This window comes from Corvus brachyrhynchos, unplaced genomic scaffold (genome assembly GCF_000691975.1).
Source record: "Corvus brachyrhynchos isolate BGI_N302 unplaced genomic scaffold, ASM69197v1 scaffold14, whole genome shotgun sequence".
Taxonomy (NCBI): Eukaryota; Metazoa; Chordata; class Aves; order Passeriformes; family Corvidae; genus Corvus; species Corvus brachyrhynchos.
In genome coordinates this window covers 17,208,399-17,228,115 of record NW_008239110.1, presented here as the reverse complement: position 1 = coordinate 17,228,115, position 19,717 = coordinate 17,208,399, and the positions used below count along the sequence as shown (strand labels likewise).

General features: G+C 37.3%; 2 protein-coding genes across 5 annotated transcripts in view; one reads left to right on the top strand and one right to left on the bottom strand.

Moving 5' to 3' along the window:
* Positions 1–19,717, bottom strand: part of AKAP7 (A-kinase anchoring protein 7) — a 79,824-nt gene that overhangs the window by 53,154 nt on the left and 6,953 nt on the right. For all 4 annotated transcript variants that reach the window (XR_001863723.1, XM_017739466.1, XM_017739468.1 and 1 more), the window contains exons 3-5: positions 18,381–18,517; positions 14,003–14,163; positions 7,351–7,463 (exon numbers count right to left, since the gene is read on the bottom strand). Coding sequence is in view for 3 of the 4 variants with exons in the window: in XM_017739466.1 (XP_017594955.1) it covers positions 7,351–7,463; positions 14,003–14,163; positions 18,381–18,517 (411 nt within the window). In the remaining variant the exon portion in view is untranslated. The remainder of the gene's footprint in view (positions 1–7,350; positions 7,464–14,002; positions 14,164–18,380; positions 18,518–19,717) is intronic.
* MSH5 (mutS homolog 5) lies at positions 442–3,522 on the top strand. Its single transcript, XM_008637830.2, is given in 2 exon segments — positions 442–2,790; positions 2,793–3,522. Coding segments are annotated over 2 exon segments (2,403 nt in total). The 5' UTR covers positions 442–608; the 3' UTR covers positions 3,014–3,522.

Sequence of the window (19,717 nt, the reverse complement as noted above, 5' to 3'; positions counted from 1 at the left end):
ACACTTTTGGGCTGCAGGGAGGCGCAGCAGCCAAGGGGAGCTGCCCGTCTGTGGTGAGGAGGGTGAGTACAGAGCAAAGAGGTGGGAATGGATTGGAAGTGAGGTGCTGACAGGGACTGGTATATCTGATCCCTTAAGTGCTTGTATAGAAACTGGTACTGCGTGATGGTGCAGTGTAAATATGGGGCTGGGACCCTGAAATGATGGCCAGGCTGTGGGGCTGCACTGCTAAGAGGAGCCATGGTCAGTGCAGGTGTGTGTCACAAACCTCTGAGGGAGGATGATTTTGTACATGGATATACATGTCCGTGTACATTACTGTATTTATGGGTACCAGGGCATACATAGATACTTAAAAAAAATAAAGGACGCAAAGAAAAACTGTAAAACAAATGCTGCTACTTAGTTCTGTTACACCTTCCTTGGAAACAGACGGTGGCTGTAGTTACTGGCTGCATCTTTTCACTTGAATGGTTATAGTTAACTCCTGGTAGCATCTTAGTTTCTTCAGGGTTGGAAGAGTGAGTGTTAACCTCCTGTTGTCAATCAAAGTTACTTCTCAGGACCTTTTGGATGAGTTGAGAATAAAAATACCTCTTGCCAACAGAATGAGTGCCACATCAGCCACGAGCTGTGCCTTGCCACCGCCGCTTGGGCCCGAGCAAGAGGAGCAAGAGAGCTCGGAGATACATATGTCTGTTTTGTGGTATGCAGGGCAGCTGGCAATTACTTACTATGATACAGAAGATTGCTCAGTCTACTTCATGCCTGAGATACCTGATAATGAAGACCTCAAGCTACTGCAAAAAGTGATTGGGGAACTTAACCCTCAATGCATAGTGACCAGTGCAAAACAGGACCAGAATATTGCCAAATTCCTGACCAACCTAACAGCTACTGCTGGTGATAAAGACACGGGAAAACCAGAAATTGTCCTGTTTCCTAACATAGATTTTGGTTTAGAAGTCACCAAGCAACGGATCCTATCTAGGCAATTTCCATTTATCCCATCTCATATGACTGCAACAGAGAAAATTCTCTATTTGTCCTCAATCATCCCTTTCGAGAGTCCACTCATGATACGAGCCTTAGGGGGCCTCCTTAAGTTTCTAGACAGGAGAAGGGTTGGAGTTGAGCTCGAAGACAGCAGTATAGCAGTTCCTATTTTGGCCTTTAAAAAATTTGTGCTGTCAGATACTGTGAATATGGACCAAGACACTTACTGTGTGCTGCAGATATTTAAAAGTGATATCCATCCTTCTGTGTACAAGCTATCCAGTGGACTAAAAGAAGGATTTAGCTTATACGGAATTTTAAACCGTTGCAGATGCAAATGGGGAGAAAAACTGCTGAGGCTGTGGCTCACACGGCCTACCCGGAACGTGACAGAGTTGAACAAACGGCTAGATGTTATCAACTTCTTCCTGCTGGCTCAGAACCATGAAACAGTCCTCACTCTTCAAAACTGCCTCAAGAATATTAAAAATGTGCCTCTTATTTTAAAGAGAATGACTCTTTCCAACACAAAAGTTAGTGACTGGCAAGCACTGTATAAGACAGCGTACAATGCAGTGTGCCTTAGAGACACGTGTCGCTCTCTGCCCAATACTATTGAACTTTTTCAGACTATTTCACGTGTCTTCACTGATGATCTGCACTACATTGCTAATCTAATTAGCAAAGTGGTAGACTTTGAGGGCAGCCTCTCAGAGAACCGCTTCACTGTTAGACCTAATGTAGACGCCAATATCGATGAAAAGAAACGAAAGCTGATGGGACTGTCAGACTTCCTTACAGAAGTGGCACGAAAAGAACTGGAGACTTTGGACAATCGGATTACCTCCTGTTGTGTGATCTACATTCCTTTGATTGGGTTCCTTCTGTCCATTCCACGCCTACCAAATATGGTGGAGAAGAGTGACTTTGAAATTGAAGGCTTGGACTTCATGTTCTTGTCAGAGGATAAACTGCACTACAGAAGTGCCCGAACCAAGGAGTTAGACAGCCTGCTGGGTGACTTGCACTGTGAGATCAGAGACCAGGAAACACTCATCATGCACCAGCTGCAGACAAGGATCTTGGAGAAGTCTGAAGTACTTAACAGTGTGATTGAGTACACCGCACACCTGGATGTACTGCTAGCCTTGGCAGCGATGGCCCGGGAGAATGCCTATTGCCGACCTCGCTTTACTCATTGCCACGGCTTCCACATCAAGGATGGAAGACATCCACTCATGGAACTATGTGCAAAGACTTTTGTGGCCAATCCTGTGGACAGCGGCGAGGCTACCAGACGAATAAAGATCATCACAGGGCCAAACTCCTCTGGGAAGAGTGTTTACTTAAAGCAAGTAGGTCTTATAGTGTTCATGGCTCTGATCGGCAGTTATGTCCCTGCAGCAGAGGCAGAGATTGGAGTAATTGATGGGATTTACACAAGAATCCACAGTAGGGAATCGGTTTCTGTAGGGCTCTCCACATTCATGATTGATCTTAACCAGGTTGCCAAGGCTGTAAACAATGCCACAGAGAGGTCCCTGGTACTTATTGATGAGTTTGGTAAAGGGACCAACACACTGGATGGCCTGTCCCTTCTGGCTGCTGTCCTGAGGTACTGGATCAGACAAGGAACACAGTGTCCACAGGTCTTTGTCTCCACTAACTTTCACAGTTTAATGCAGCTAGAACTCCTGCCTGACACACCTCTTCTGGAGTACCTGACCATGGAGACCCACCAGGATGGAGAGGAGTTGATATTTTTCTATCAGATCAAACAGGGTATGTCTTTTTTTTTATGAAAGCCAAAATTATTGAAAGAGGAGTGGAAGTATCAGAACTGATTCGCAATGGAAAACCTATCAAACGTCTTGATCATCCTTCCAAAGGCGATAGGATGGAAAAATGCAAGTCTGTTGTGGAAAAGTTTCTTTGCATAGACCTTGACGATCCCCAAGTGGACTTGGAAGAGTTCATGTCTAAAGAAGTGCTGCCTTCTGCAGCCTCAGTCCTGTAGCAAGGATATGTGTAAATGCAGAGAGTGCATCATATCTACCATGGAGAGTTTGGTACTTTAAAGAATGATCACTATGATGAAACACCTCACAGGACATGTAGCTTGTAACAAACTGTTTGTAGCTATGTCCTTCCTTCTTCTTGTTGTTTAAACCAAGTACTTATATATCCCTGCAATATGGTGTACCATATAAGTGTACGAAGAGAAGAAGAATTCTAAGAACGTCTCCCAGCTGTTGGGTCACCCAGTTTGTGAATTTTCTGCCCTTTTGTTGGAACCTCCAATTAAAAAATATACTGTAGAAAAATCACAACACATTTCTACTGGTCTTAGAAGACTATGAAAGTGTTTATTGTTTCATATTGTGCCAAAGTGATGATTGCAGCCATTTTAGGCTCAACATCAAAGATTCCAAATAAATATGTGCTTCAGACTCTTGTATCAGCAGGTAATAGTTGTCACAATACAAACCACTGACATAGAGGCTGATAAATGGAAATACAAAGGGATTTAATGGCTCTGCAGCTTTTCTTATACCAGCTTTTCTGTCCAAAATGCCAGAGATACCAGGATTCATTATAAAAAGAATGCTGGTGGTCAGAATCAGTGGGGACTGATAAAAAGGAGTGCCTTGGTTTTACTGAGAAATGCTCTCTTCTTTAAGGTCCTGTATGATAAAACTATGTGTCTATGCCACATGGGTATAAATAAACGCAAAATTACAAATCTAGGAATGTAAGAGAGAAATTCACATTTTCTATTCTATATTCAATTATTGACATTTGAGGATTAATACCACAAAGGGAGGATTCCGTTTCACTGCTCTTGTCGTGCAGAAGATCTTTATTGAACACAGTATTTTATGTACACATATGCAAGAAAAATTCATTAACAAATTAATGACACAAGAGCCCTATCTAAATAATATCAAAGTAATAACCTTTCCTGCAGCCGGAGTGCCTGAGATTCCTCATGTAAATAAGACAGAGGAGACATTACATAGCTTACTGTCTGCTAAAACTTGCTCTAACCACTTACATAATGGCTAATAAAAGACATACTACATCTCTCATTTATATGCCATTTCAAGAAGCCGAACATATTAATGTCACATAAACTGAGAGAAAATTTACATGAAAAGAAATTAAATCCCTTCATAATTATAAATATTTAACATGTTATCTGGTATATCTGGCTGAAGATAGCAAAAAGATGAATGTCAGCGCACATCAAAAAGATCTGAAATTGGAGACACCGCTTTGGCTTTGTTTCAGTGTGGAATTTCCTCCTTGATGATGAACTATTATTAATATTATTATTACAAAATAAGTACCTTATGTTATTTCTGTATGAAACTGGAAAGAGACAGAAGTTTAACATAATTTACATTAAAAAATACAATAATAAATTACTGAATCATGCATTTAATGCTATTTCCAGGGCAATCAAAATAATACTGTCTGCATAATGTCTGGTATCTTGATGATGTTAGCACTGAAGTGAATGGCAACAGTGAATCAGGCCTTGTACAGTGCTCGCAAGTGTAGAATATACAAACGTGTTTTTCACTAACATATTCTCTTTTACCAACTATACATACAGCATCCTAAAGATACACCGTACAAAAGAATATAATATACAAAAGATTCATAATTTATATTTCTGGCTTTTTTTGTTGACAACCACTGTCTAGGATAGGGATATACTCTGCACTAATTAAACAGATGCCATCAGAGCAATTTAGCTGTCAGTCATCTTCTTATGAAATTCATTCCACAGTATTTGCAGTTCTGGCAGTACTAGGTATCAAAGGACCTCCAAACGTCATACAGCACTTATGAAGTGTGCCTCTCAACACACCCTGCAATAAACAGGAATCTGTACAAATGAAAAACACAGGGCTTGTCACTGACTGGTGGCAACTTAGCAGGCAAGTGAGGGAAGCAGGAATAGAAACATTATCTTCAAATGCAAAACGTCAGTTTCTTCTTTTATTATGCTTCATTAGGTTCTTTGCATAGAAGATAACTATACTAACCCAAGATTCTTATCATTCAAATAATTCTGGAAATAGCTAAACATGTGCAAGTAAATCCTTTGTCTCCTTCCACAAGGACATCTAGAAGCACACTATACCTCCTGATTTTGGGGAAGTTTTCAGTGGCACATCTAATCTGAGAAATGTCCAACTAAGCATGAAAAGTGAGTTGGTCCCACTTCTGAGTAGGTGAATAAGTCCTTTATTCTGAGAAGCTGAAGGGGGTACAGTAAACCAGATAGCTCTTTTCTAATCCACTTTATTTCACACTTTTATCCTTTATTAATATGTTTCCAAGTTTTTTAGATTTACCATTTTTAGCTTAATGATGTGCCTTCAAAGTGAAAAACTGATTTCTTGAGATCTTCACTAGTTCTAAATTCTCAAACTCTTTGCTTTGTAAATATAATTTTTAACTTTGGGAAAGTTAAAATCTCTTCAGAATATATGCATTTCAAAATGCCTGCAGTTATATTAAGGTTTAAAAAACCTATTTTTTTTTCCAAAAATACAACTTTGGTGGAATTCAGATGTCACTGAGAGGAGGGTGAGTTAACAGAGTATTATTTCAAATAAGGAAGCTTACATTTAAAAATTAAATTAATACCGTTATAAAGCCATGGCTGAGAACTATACTCAACCACTTTAGTACTATTTTTTCTTTTATAAGCTTGCTCATGTAACCTTCATCCAGTTTCCTTTTCTTGCTTTTCATATTGTTATATGATCTAAAAATGCAATTACACATTGTATTCAAATGTACTGCAAAATAATTATTCCTTTTATGATTCATATTTTTATTTAGTTTTCTCTAAATGCATAAAACTATCTAACTAAATGTATGAACACAATGAAAGAAAAAATTATAGTAAAGACTGATGCTTATGCCTGACACTGAATTGACAGAGAAAAATGTACAGATTTTTAATACATAGTATCTTTCTATACAGTAGATCATATGCATTATCCAGCATTATGGAGGGTTCAGGAAGATGATTGGGAATGACATTGACCTGGTTCTGTCAGCAGCAGTGAATATCAGAACACAGAAAGGATGCATCCTAGCTAATATTTCATGGAAGCTAGATAAATGTAAATGAAACAAACAAAACCAATAAAAAAAACAGAATAGCAAAACCCCCACCCTGATTGTCTCAGATGTTTTAACCAGTTAAATCACTGAACCACTGATATTCTAGAAGATCTGTGGATTTTTAAATTAGCATTTTAAAAACCGAGCTGTCAATATAAGCAAATGGTTCTGTGAGTTTACAAATTTAGTATCTATCATATACCACCTGCATCCTGTGAATAGTTCCTTATTTCTGTTTTAGAGCAAGTACACATATCCTCAAATTTTCTTGATGTATCTCAAATCTCCCTACCTTCTTTTTACTGATTTCAAAATACTACTTAATTAAAACATGCACCTTCAGCATTTTTAGGGATATTTCTAATTAAATTTTAAAGTATTTTTTAATGCCCACTATTAAGGAAAAAATCAACGTAAAAGATTAGTATTATGTACTTTAATTCTTACTTAAAATATTTTTTCTGAAAGTTATTTTCCCAGTCAATGTTAAAGGATCACATAAAACATTCTATACAATGTCAGTAAAAAAAAAATCTATGCACATATACCTTGTGTTAAATAATACAGTCTTAGTTAAATTAGTATGAAATTAAAAATAGGTACACTAGTTTTGCTTCTATGTATTTTAATCACAGTTATATCCTATTTTCATGCATTTGTGTATTTTGTCAAAAAATCTAATAAATAGGCAAGAAATAACTACCTGCAAGAGAGAATATAGAAGATATATTAATATAGTTTTTCCTCATTACTCTGAAATTCACCAAAGTATATTTAGTAGAGAAAACTAACAGTCTGCCTACTATGCATAATCCAAACAGAAATTCCACTGTTTATTTGCTAATTTTCCCCTATACAGTAACAAAACTCTGCAAACAAACCATATGCATACAATCTACCCCCTAATGGGAATTCTGTGACTCTGAACAAGTACTTTTATCCTTTGGTCTTGTCTAATTTCCCAACAGAAAACAGACCATGATATTACTTGCACCGAGAATATGAAGAGTGGTAAATTACAGTACAGGACTACTGGTTATACAGTAGATACATTAATTATTTCTTTAAAAACCAAGTATTTTAAAGTCTTACCTCTTCAGATGCTTACAAAGTAGAAAGTATGATGCTATAGCATAAACAACACTTTGTCCATCTCCAAATTAAACTTTCTAGATTGCTGCTGAGATGTGTGAAATGTGAGCTCACCTGCTTACGTAGCTCTGTTGATTTTGACAACTTCATGAAGGTCAGATGTGGTTTAAAAGCTCTTTCTTCTCCTGTCATGATCCCCTTTTCTTGAAATATCATCTTCATAGTCTCTGATGAGGAGAAAAGTGTGTAAGTACAAAGATATTACATAATACAATGCTTAAAATGTGTTTTCAAATGTAATTTTAGTCATGGCCCCTTCACATGAAAGAAACAAGATGATGAGTACCAAAAAGCAGGGAGATTTCTACTTAATTTCAAAGGCACATAATTATTTCTTCAGAGGTATATATTATTGCATGTGAAAATGGTCCTATATTTGTAGTTAATATCAGTTAAATAATGGCAATTAGAAAGCTGTTCATGCTGTCCAATTTTGCTATCAAAATAGGAACTCAACATTAGCACTGTTCAGGAGTCACTCTCACTGGAAGTGTGGGAAACTTCAGGAAAACTCTGAGTATGTAAAAGAATTCTCTATTCAAAAACACTATTCTGTGGGGAATTCTATTATCTGTATTTGGGTAATCTCCCACTCAGAACAGAGGAAATTTGGAAGTGAAAGCTCTTAAGTTTTGGCACTGGATTTACATGCCAGCATTAGAGAATGTATCAGGTATGCTGATGATTTTTGTTTGGGTTTTAAAGCTTTACTTTTGCCTTCCAAGCTAATTTCCTACTTTTAATGTACACTTTTATCTGTTTACAGTCCAGGCCAAAGCAACTCTACAACACTGACCTAGTTTACTATTTCCCAGTTCATCTGCCCAATGTAATGTTTAATTTCTTGGAAATAAATTTCAGTGTAACTTTTGAATTATGTTCTGTGGTTTTTTTTAGATTAAATACTTCCAACATGAAAAATTTCTATTCAAAAAATGGTTTAGATAGAATTGGAAAAACCTGTAGTAAAAATAATACTGGAAAATAAGAATATTTCTATTAGTGAAAAACAGAAAAACTGCAAAACCATTTTGTTCTTTGCAAGTACAACTTCCAGTTTTTCACTAGGTGTAGGTCTTGCTGACTCATACAAACAAAATCAAAATAGGGGGAAAAATTATAAATCCTATCACATATATATAATCAGCCCTTAACTTAACAATGTATGTTCATTTAAGTATTTTTTTTGCTTGATAGTTCAACAGTCCTTTTTCTCCCACCTGGAAGAAACAGCATCACACTGGGAAGCAAACAACACAAGTACCGCTGACCTACTTGTATTATTTTAAATTTTGTCTGTGGCAGACATTTCTAAATTTACATTGGATCCCCACTAAGCTTTCTGGCTCCTGTATCTGTTCTCTGAACAGCACAATTTGGGGATCCATTGATGTTGATGTTCCAGCAAGGGGTAAATCTTATCAGACCCAGGTTTACGCTACCATGTGATATTGTGGCTCAGTCTTGTGCATGGTAGTCTTTTTTTTCCCCCCTCTGAAACCTCCATTTTTTTCTGCCATCACATCTGAGGCCATGCAGTCTTATCTCACACTCTGCAATTAGGATCTGTGCTGATGAAGATTTGCACCTCTCCAGGTGTCCCCTCCTAAGTCCAGTAAGAGCTTAGTATCAGAGCAGAGGTTTGCCAATGTGCCCCTGATCACAGGACTATGAACCCAGGGATCTCATCAGGGCAGACCGATCACACAGTGCTGTGACTGTGTGGGAATTGGGTGGGACAGCTGGGCACCTACACTTTACACTGCTGAACAGCAACCACAGCCCTCCCTGTCTTCGTTTTGTGCTAAATAGCTTTGTTCAATATGTGTTCTATTTATCTTTCCAAACTGCTCTTTCATACCTGGCAATTCTAATCAAAAATACCAATGAAAACCTGGGTCAGAGCAGAAAAGCACGCAGAGACTGCAGCTTTAAATTTAACAGATTTACGTGTGTGTAGATGTGTGTCTACACATGTTCTCACGGGCATCAGGCTTCTCACACAGCTTTGTTGTGGCATAGACATATTGAACATCACAGCCTCAAGACATTGGGCTTGCTGGGACTACAGATAGCCCCAGTTTTGCAGAATTTGACATGCACAGAAAGAGTGACATTTTACTGGGTAAGGTAACTTACGAACATAATTAACACTGTTTCCTTCTTCAAAACAAATGAAAATAGAAAGAAATCTGAGTAAGTGGAGGGGAAAAAAAGAAATAAAGACAGATGTTTTCCTGAGAGCACAGTAAAGTTACAAGATAATGTAATGCTATTAAAATCCATGAAGCTCTTTGAAGAAGTGGCTACAAGAAGGGATTTAACAGAAACTGGGAAGGACGCATGGATGCTGTGGGCAAGAGAAAGTTCTTGGCTTATGAGATAGCATAAAAGTGGATTTGTCAACTGGCAGATACATAAAAGTTAAAGTTTATGATGGGGATTGCCTAAACTGAAAGAAATTTAGAGGCCAGTGATGAGAAAAATAGACAGATGATGCCCAAGGGTCTTGACAAATGAGTATCCTCCATTTTTCCTCCAGACATTATCATTACTACTTAGACTGAAAAATCAAACGAAATCTATGTTTTCCTTTATTAGCCTCAGGCTGACTGATGTTTGCAGCTTCAAAGTATACCCTAGAAATGTTAAAGCTATTTTTACAAGCTCAATGACTTCCTGGAACAAATTTTTGGACAGCTTTCAGACTGCCTTTCATGCAGTTTGAAGTACTCTGTAATACCATTTTGTACCTCATTTTATAATGTCAAAATTACTGAATGTCATCTGCCTCTTACATTGGATGCAGCTGAATCCATTAGACAACTCTCTCCCCATAATTAGAATGGAAATGTGATATATGAAGCTTACTCAGAGCCACTTTACATGGGAAAAGATCAAAAATTCAACAGCTACATCAATATAGAACAATTGATAGTAAAATTGCATATGGAGCCATATTCCATAATACAAATGGCCATCTTCTTTCCCAAGATTTCATTAAATACAGAAACCTGCTATGTATGTATGTTTACTTCCAGACTATTAATTTCTGCTTGTCTCAAAACCACGTTCCTTCAATTAAAAGGTTTATAATTTAGAAAAAGTATTCTGGCTTTTTATTGAATTTTTTTTTTTTATTTTACGCTTGGAAATGAAGAATAGCTGAGCACAGACAACTTAAAATTAGAACTGCCATGTTAAGCCACATTAAAATTCTTGAGTTCTTAGGGTTTTTTAAGCGATGGGCCAAAAGGTAAGCCAGAGTCAAGCCAATTTCCCAATAGTTCCTCCACTGCTCCTTGGTTATGTATTAGTTAGGCTTTTCTACAGTGAGCTGTCACTGTCCCAAACCACTGCCATGTATCAGCAAGCCATACTGTTATTTCAAGCACTCATCAGGAGTATGTGCAGGTTGTTCTGTTTCTCTCCATCACCACATACACATACAGAAGAAAGATGAGTTCGTTCATAAAGTAGGATCCATGGAGCAGCTGGGCCAAGCAATCCCTACTTTGTGCACATACGTCAGTACATATGGTAAGTCTTACAAGACAGTGACAATGTGAAGGCAAAGTCCAAAACTGAAATAGAAGCGTAAGTAGAACTTCCTAATAAAACTTGCTTCTTTTACTGGCTTCAATCCATTCTAATACTTCCCATAAATTTGTTATGATCACAAAAAGAAGTGGGTGAGAGTACCTTCTTTTAAACCACAATAAGCATATTGCTTCATTTTAATGAGCTATTTATCAGAATAGAAAGAATGTAGATTAAGATCTAAAAGCATTTGCTGCCCTTGTTTTCAGTATGATTTCAGAGAATCATACTTCCAGTCCCACCTAACTAAACAGCAGCAATTTGGACTATCACCTTTTTGCTCGCTTTGTACAAATCAGTTGTTCTAATGGAAAATTACAATACCTTTGAGTTTCCAATTTTTTCATCATCTGAAATGACCTAAGAGCAGCTGACAAGAGGCAAAATTCATTTATCGTAGCTTCAGCCATCTGTAACTAAAGTGAACTAAATTAACTGAATTAAACTATTTCCCTAGGCTATCTGAAGTGAGGGCAATGTAATTCACCCTCAAATGGATACTAAATGTGTGGTTTCACAATCTTTAAAGAAGCACATAAACTATCGTCCTTGTCAAAATAGACTGTTCCTCTCCAGCCCAGTGCCTGCCACTGCTCCCATCTTTCATGTCAACAGTTATGTAGCTATACAGTAAACTGCATGGGCAAACTGAATAGGCTAAAAATTAGCTGGCAAAGGTAAAAACGTTAATTTTACCACAGCTGAATTCACCATGTGGCTGCAGAAAGGAGTCAGATTGCTTTGGTATGGTGGCAATGTAAGTTTATGCTTGAGTAAAGCTGTAATGTATCTAGAGAAGAAGATGGGCAGTATGACTCACTTTCCATTTCTCTCTCTCTCTCTAGTGTGGACTGTTAGGAAATCAATTCAGAGAGATTAGACGAAATGTCATTTATACACAACTAAAGTTAAAGAAAATTAGTAAGTTAGTTGTACTGTGTGTCAACCTGACGGTTGTACTACACTGCAGTCTTAACTATTAAAATATTTAAGCCAACAAATCAACATTTCTTAAAAACAAAGGACCAAAAGCAAATGAAATATTTGTATGTATAAACAGAAGAGTAATTTTTCTGTTCATGAAATACAAGCTCCCTCTCATGGTCAGACCATAACATGCATCATTAATCCATAAAATCAAAATCTGCAAATCCTGCAGGTAAAAACCAGGATTCACTTATCCACTTTTATCAGCTTCAAGCAGCATTTACAATATAGTTATCAAAATAAAGATCAAAACAAAGCAATTCATTACCTTTTCCAAATTCACTTAGTACTTGTGCTGGTTTTGGCTGGGGTAATTTTCTTCATCGTAGCTAGTATAGGGTTATTTTTTGGACTTGTGCTGAACAGAGGGTTGATAGTTCAGGTATGTTTTAGTTACTCCTGAGCAGTGCTCGCACAGAGCCAAGGCTTTTCCTGCTTCTCAGCCCACCCCTCCAGCAAGAAAGCAGGAGGTGCACAAGGAGCTGGGAAGGGACAGCCAGGACAGCTAACCCCATGTGAGCACAGAGATATTCCATACCGTATGGTGTATGGTGTCATCCTCAGCATATATAGAGCTGGGGAAAGAAGAAGGAGGGAGGATGGCATTTGTCTTCCCAAGTCACTCTTAGGCTTGATGGAGCCCTGCTTTCCTGGAGACAGCTGAATATGTGCCTGCCCATGGGAAGTGGTGAATGAACTCCTTGTTTTGCTCTACTTGAGTGCATGGCTTTCGCTTTCCCTATTAAACTATCTTTATGTCAACCCATGAGTTTTGTCACTTTTACTCTTCCAATTCTCTCCCCAAAATGGCCAGCAAAGAGTGAGTGAGTGGCTGTGTGGGGCTGAGCTGCCAGCTGGGACTAAACCACAACAGTCCTTCAAATATTCTGTGGTGTAGCAAAGCATAAGAAAAAGAGTTTTCTAAAAAGTCCTGTAAGTGTATATGTCACTGTAAGCACATGATTTCTAAAAAGGTTTTGACAAAGAGTTATTAAAATACTCCTCAAACCTTTGTCAGAACAGTTTAGCATTACTCCTGGATAGATAATTAAATTATGCTAATGTCTTTTAGTGGATTTTTGGGAAGTAACTAGCAAATCAGAACAAACAGAAGGTTCACATTAGCTGTGCTTTTCCTGGACTTTTGTCTCTGGCAAACCTACATTTACACTGGTATTAGCAGACATGCAATGACCACATGCAGATGTTATTATTATCAAAAAATTTTCTGTATTATTTGTGGAACTAAATGGTGTCCTACCATTTAGAAGCTAATTTAACTTCATCTGTTTTCAATTGCCTGTGTTATCAGTATTTCTCCTTCATTCATGTCCAACACAAAATAACACATGAAATCAAAATTCACCTTAGAACATAGCAGAAGCCATACATAATCTTGAAGTAGCAAAACAGTGATTCCTTAATAAATTAAACTGAGGTTTTTGTAAAAGGTCAAACCAGCTGCACTTCAGAAATGAAACTATTTATTGCTAAAGGAAACACTGTATTAATAAAAACCTTTTCAATTTTTCCCTCTGTACTGGACTGCAAAGAGGTAGCATGATAGTAGCAGTCTTTGCGACTCTGCAGAATGTCCTATATGGGTTATTGCGCTATTAAAAAATGGTGTGACCTCACATTCCTCAGAGCACAAAAGATAATTCATCAATACTGAAAAACTCTTTTAAAGAGTCTTTCCAAGGAATAGTTGGAATTGCTGGGATAGTTTTAAAGGACACCAGTGAATTACAGACAGTACTGTTCTTTGAGAATTTGTATTAAATATCTGTAAACAACATACTTTAAGTATAGACTCATAGACAGATAAAAAATAGGACCAAAACAAGGTAGCATGGAGTCTTTATATCCCATTTACAAATTTGCACTATGATTTTTACATATACTAAATAAAAAGTTATCAGAGAACAGTACTGTCTGTAATTCATTAACATCCTTCTGAACTATGCAAAGTAGGCTAGGAAATTAATTATGTAGCATTTACAGTTGTTAAAGGTAAATTAATATTGACTAAATTAGCACCAACTTATCTTTGTGCTCCATTCTCATTTAGTTTGTCAAGAAGTCTTTAAAACACTTAAACTAGATTGACAAGTTGTACCTGCTATTTCTTTAAGTAGTGTTGTATGATCATTTTCTGCCAAATTCACAAATCCAACTTGATTTCTGAAGTGATCAATTCCTTGAAAAGATAAATCCACTCTTTTTCCTTTCAGGAGATTGTCTACAAAAACCTTGCTGTCTGAAAGAGCACCAACTGCTCTGTCAAGAGGAAAGAAAATATCAATGTCAAATATATTTCTGCTGTTAATATTGCTATTAATCATTATATCAATAAATGTAACAAAGGTTTTTTAGTATCAATTTATTGTCTACTATGGTACTTTTGCACTAATTCCTATCAATACAGTTGTTGTTGTTGTTATTATTACCACCACCTTTTTATAAAGGTAAAGTGGTTCATATGCTGTACTGTAAAATCATACAAACAATAAGGCAGATTTATCAGCAGGTGCAATTCCTCAAAGAGTTTATCTCAGTCCTCAAGGTATCCAGATACTAAGATGACAGTGTCCCTATTACTTTGTGCATTCCATTTAAATAAGATGATTACTCAGAAGTATTTAGTTTTTCATTCTTAAATTAATTAACTTTTTTCTTCTCCTGATAGGTCAATTGAACTAAGATTCTGCTTCATTGAGTGTTAGTTAAATTATAAACAGATGTAAGTGACATTACATATATGATGATAAAATTTATGGAAATTACAACTAAGCTTATGGAGAACTGTTATTAAAAGAGGTACTATCTCAATTTACGCCTACTTTCTGTCAGAGCTAAGAGGCATGTACACAGTAACTGCAATAACAGGCTACAAGCCTGGTAACCTTTTAATAATCATCTTAATTAGCCACATCAAGTGTATGTACAATTACATCAAATAATTGTTTTGACGTGCACTTAAATTGATTCAAATGCTAAACAAAAACCACATAAACATTCCTATTGTTTTCTAAAAGATGTCTCACATGTCACAGTTTTAATTCTATTCAACAAACCTGAATTTACTATTTACCGATGCAGACTTTACAAACGCTAGATGGCAGTAAAAACGCTGAAAAGAGGCATTTTTACTTTTTCTGTTCTAGCTGAATGAAAGCAATCACCATGATTTCTACAGCAGGTTAAATGATTTCACTGAAGCCTATACAATTACAAGAATCTCTACACATTTCCATTGTGTTTAACAAAGTGGACTCTTGATGTGAACTATGCATTAACTGGAACCTCGGCAAAGTTAAGAAACACGTGAAGGTTGATTACGTGACAAAATATCCTTCATTGCTAGAGCTCTCCTGTGGTCTTTTTAGAAGGGTTTAATCTATAAGCTAGAAGTACTTTAGATCCTTTAAAACCATAAACAACAATGCCCTTACTTGTTCCTCGGCAAAGACATTTTACTTTAAGCATAGTCTCTGTCACTTACCTACCCTCTTATCACTGTTGGACAAGCCTGTTCCTGTGTCTTCCCTATGTGGTGTACTTCCAAGACCTTTCAAAAACACGATCTAATACTGGTTCTACCTGTCAGATTACCTCACATTTAAGCAGGCATAGATTTATTTATTTATTTATATGTATTTTTTATTAACATGAACCTAAAAATTGGTCCAAAACAAGTACAGATATTTCAAATACACTGCGTCAAATTAAGTTAAAGCTTGCAGAGGGCTTTAAAGTAGTGATTAATGCATGTCTCTAAAATCTATCTCTGTATTTTTTATATATGAGAGTTAGTCCACAGAAAGTCATGGAAAGCTCTGTTCCTCAGCTGAACAAAGATTTATATTTCCATACTGTAGGGTCTGCTGCAGAACTCACTGACCAGCCCAAGTCTACCCGATGAGTTCTATGAAAGGTCAATCCACACAGTGCAGTGTGCTTTCAGTTTAGCACTGTAGCATCGAAGATTTAGTTCTACTTTTTCTTTTATATATAATCTTGCAAACACTAAAATATGTAGAAAAATAGTTGTCATCTCACTCTAGCTATCTTGTCTTTTGTATTCTATCCATCACTTTATAATGTCTAACAATTGCTTTGTAAGAATAATGCACAAGGACAAACATTTCCACTGAAGTCAACAGCAAAAACCACAACAGTGGCATTTTTTTGTTATTCCATACCAAATAGTATTTAAAAGGCCAACTAGAAATTACACTCAGTGCCACTAATCCACAGAGATACCCAAAAAGTTTACAAGCACTTTGATCTAAAGTGGAAAAAGGAAATTAAAAAAAATAATTAAACAGCATATTCTAAGTGAATACAAGCTAGAATTATAGAAGCAGTGACTTTTCTTTCTATATTGCTGTAAAGTAAATATTGTAGCACTTAAAATTCATGAAGTTTCTTTTTAGAAATTTCTGAGTTTTAATTTTGATTACTTGTTAGAAAAAGCAATATCACAAAAAAAGCCAAGCTCAATTCTTTCAGTTCTGTTATTTGTAATGAAAAGGTGAGATTCACAGAGTCTTTGACAGAAAACTAGAAAGAAAAACTTGACACTATAATCTCATAACAAGGCATTTACTGCAAAGGCAGGCATCCTGATTTCTAGCACCTGATCCCATGACTATGCATACAGTTAGCATAAAGTAGAACTTCTTGGCTTGAAGGGAGTGCTGCCATGACTCTGTGATTGCTGGCTTTCTTTCTAGTTTCAAAATCTCACATTCTTGATTTCATACAGTCCTACAAAAAGACGTGTATAGTGTGTTCATGAAGGCTAGACGACAGTCAATCAGTTAGGAAACTTGCATGGGAATTTCAGGTCTGGATTTCCTTAGAAAGAGTGGCCTAGAATACAGATCTTCCATTTTCAGGGTGAAAGCTGTATGTACTAAAATACCACACAAAGGGCTTTGTGCTGAATTGAATGTTATGTTTAGCACATTCTTATCACGCATTTGACTTCAAATAGCATTCAACACATTTCATTTCTGTATAGACAGAGGCACTATTGTGCAAACACAGTTGAAAAACTGTAGATATCGAAGTAACTTAATGGATCCAAACCTAAGGATCTGTGCAACCTCAGATACCCAGTTGACTAGCTGCACTTTGTTTGAGAGATTACTCTCCCCCTATATTACACAGAGGTTCTTTTGCCAGCCTGGATCTTGGTTTCTTTCCATTAAAAATTGGTGAAGCAAGAAAAAGAAAAATTCAGCATTTTACTCTTTGAGTTCTCCCAAAAGATTAAACAAAAAAAATCAGTTATGAATTTTTTTTTAAAGCCATTTAAAAGAACATGCAATCCAGAATACCTGAGGATAGCTGAGCTAGAAACCTACAGGAGGCACCTGGCCAGGGAAGGGGTGAATCTCTGAGGAAGCTGCTGCTGCCTAGAGGACAGTCCTGAGTGGCTGGACTGTAGAGTTCTGCTGGGAGAGGCAGAGAAGAACTCTGTAAGTCAGTGCTTAGGTGGCATTCAGACAGTGATAGCTGAGAAGGGGCTCATAGAGTAGCAGAATATTCTGAATTTAAGAATATTTGTTTTGGTACACAGTTTTGGACTCCTTAAAAAATACTCATGAGGAGGCACATATGCTTTGAGGTATCACCCCACGTTCCCTTTTTTAAAAGCTCGTACTTCAAACCCTTTCCAAAAAAATCTTACATAAACAGCTGGTGGTTATTCTCACCAATTTACAGGTGCTATCACAGTTTGCTCATCAACCAGGCAGGAAGAAAGTTCTGTGCTTACTCCAGGAAACTAAAGGCACATGGAGAGGGGAGGGAATCCACCAGATCTAGTACCCCCTTTGCTTGCTTTTTTATTCTCTGTTCCTGGCTGTTTCTCTCCCCTGAGATCAGACTGTTGGAGATGAAGATGCTGACAGATTTGTATCTTCACAGGACAGGGAGGAGTATAGCGGTCTCAAGGATATAGCATTCAAAGAAAACAAGTGTGTAAAAACAAGGTAACTGATTTAGATATACTGATCATTCATTATTTTTAGGTGTGTCAAATGCTTTCAACCCAAATGCTTCTACTTGTTAGAAGCATGCCCTTGACTACCAAATGGTTTCTACATTCTATCTTGGATTCTCACCTTCTTACGAGCAATCTGCACTTTAACAGATTTTTAATTCCTCTGTCCTCTATATCAAAACATTGTTTTAAAAGAATTACTTTAGCAAACACAAGATCTGTGCATGCAAGTTCAGCACACAGTAGGAAAAATGCAAGGGAAAAACACATACTTTGTTCAGAGCTTATGACATACCAGAAGTTATGAAAATGGCTAATAGTAAGATTAGCATTTTAAAAACAACATGAACTAAACGTTCAGTAACCCTAGTAAATTAGGGCTGTGCATTGCATAAAAAAGTGTCAGTTAACCCTTTTAGTCTTTTTATGAACACATCAAACAAAAATACTAGTATATAATTAATTTACACTAAATACCTACATGCTAATTTCCTCTTCACTGGATAAATGCATCACTAACATGGTGACATGCAATGAGCCAGAGCGAACCATTGCTTTGGAAAGCCTTTGATCCTTTTGTATTATTGCATCTTGGACAGCCTGAATACTGCCAGTAATCTGGGAAGAAAGACACAGAAACAACAGTTAGCTGCTACAAAAATTACTGTATCCCATCATGCAAATGAACAAGAAAGCACACAAACTAAAAACAAACGTTTATGTAAAAACCATTCTAGCAGAAAAAAGTTTTATCCTCTGACAAAGCTGTGCTAATTAACCCGAGTGAACCCAAACTGGGTACAAATGGAGTGATTAATAAATCACTGGACACTCCCCATCACATCTTAATGGGTGTTTCTTTCCATAAGGATCATAAACTCCTGAAGCAGATTAAGATCATCCAGTTTTACACTGCCTGTAATACCAATAAAAGGCCTCTTTCAAGGAATTTCTCTGCCCACTCTGCTCAATTTTTATCTTGCTATGCACAGGGAAGTGACTGGAAAAACTGATCTGTTGGGGTCCCTTCCCCCCTGCCATGTGGTCCTGGGAGAGGGGCCCTGGGGGGAGGCACGGGGTTTCCCTGCCCCTGCTCAGCCTCGTTCCCATTGGTTGGTTTGTGTTCCCTGCGCGGGCAGAAGGACCCTTGGGTCCGGTGACTGGAACAGTTCCTCGGCAGAGCTCCGGCCATGCGGCTGGAGAAATAAACATCTCTGAAACATCTAGCAAGAATTGGTCCATATAAATTTCTTTTCCACGGGCCTTGTTGATACTCGTGTTGCAGTATCCTCACTGTAACAAATGGTGGTAATATGAGTAGAACGATCCCTGATCCCTAAGGACAGTGACTGATTTGTGAGTAAACTCTGGCTTTCTCCTCTTGTTTTTGTTTTGCTGTTCCATCTCTAAACTATGGAGGAACCGTGGAAAGACTTGGCTCTCCGAGCTGCATATGGACATTTATCTTAAACTTGAAAAGATTCTTGAACAACGATTTGTAAATTTTAGCTTAATTCAAGCTCAAAAGGAACTGAAACACTTCCTAGCATGGTTGTTTAAGAACTTTTTATACGTTTCTTGGGATTTGATTCTTACCAAAGACTTTTGGAAGACCATTTGGACACAGTTAATTTCTGAGTCAAAATATATGCTGATGGAAGAATATTTTCGTGAATATTATTTCATTACGGGACTGTTGAGCAATGTCAGCTGTGTCCTTGCAAAGTTAAAACTGCCTCAGGGACCGTGCGACCCAGGCCACGTGGACCGAGCCCTCTCCGAGCAGCAGCGAGGTAATTCCCGCTCGCGGGCAGAGCG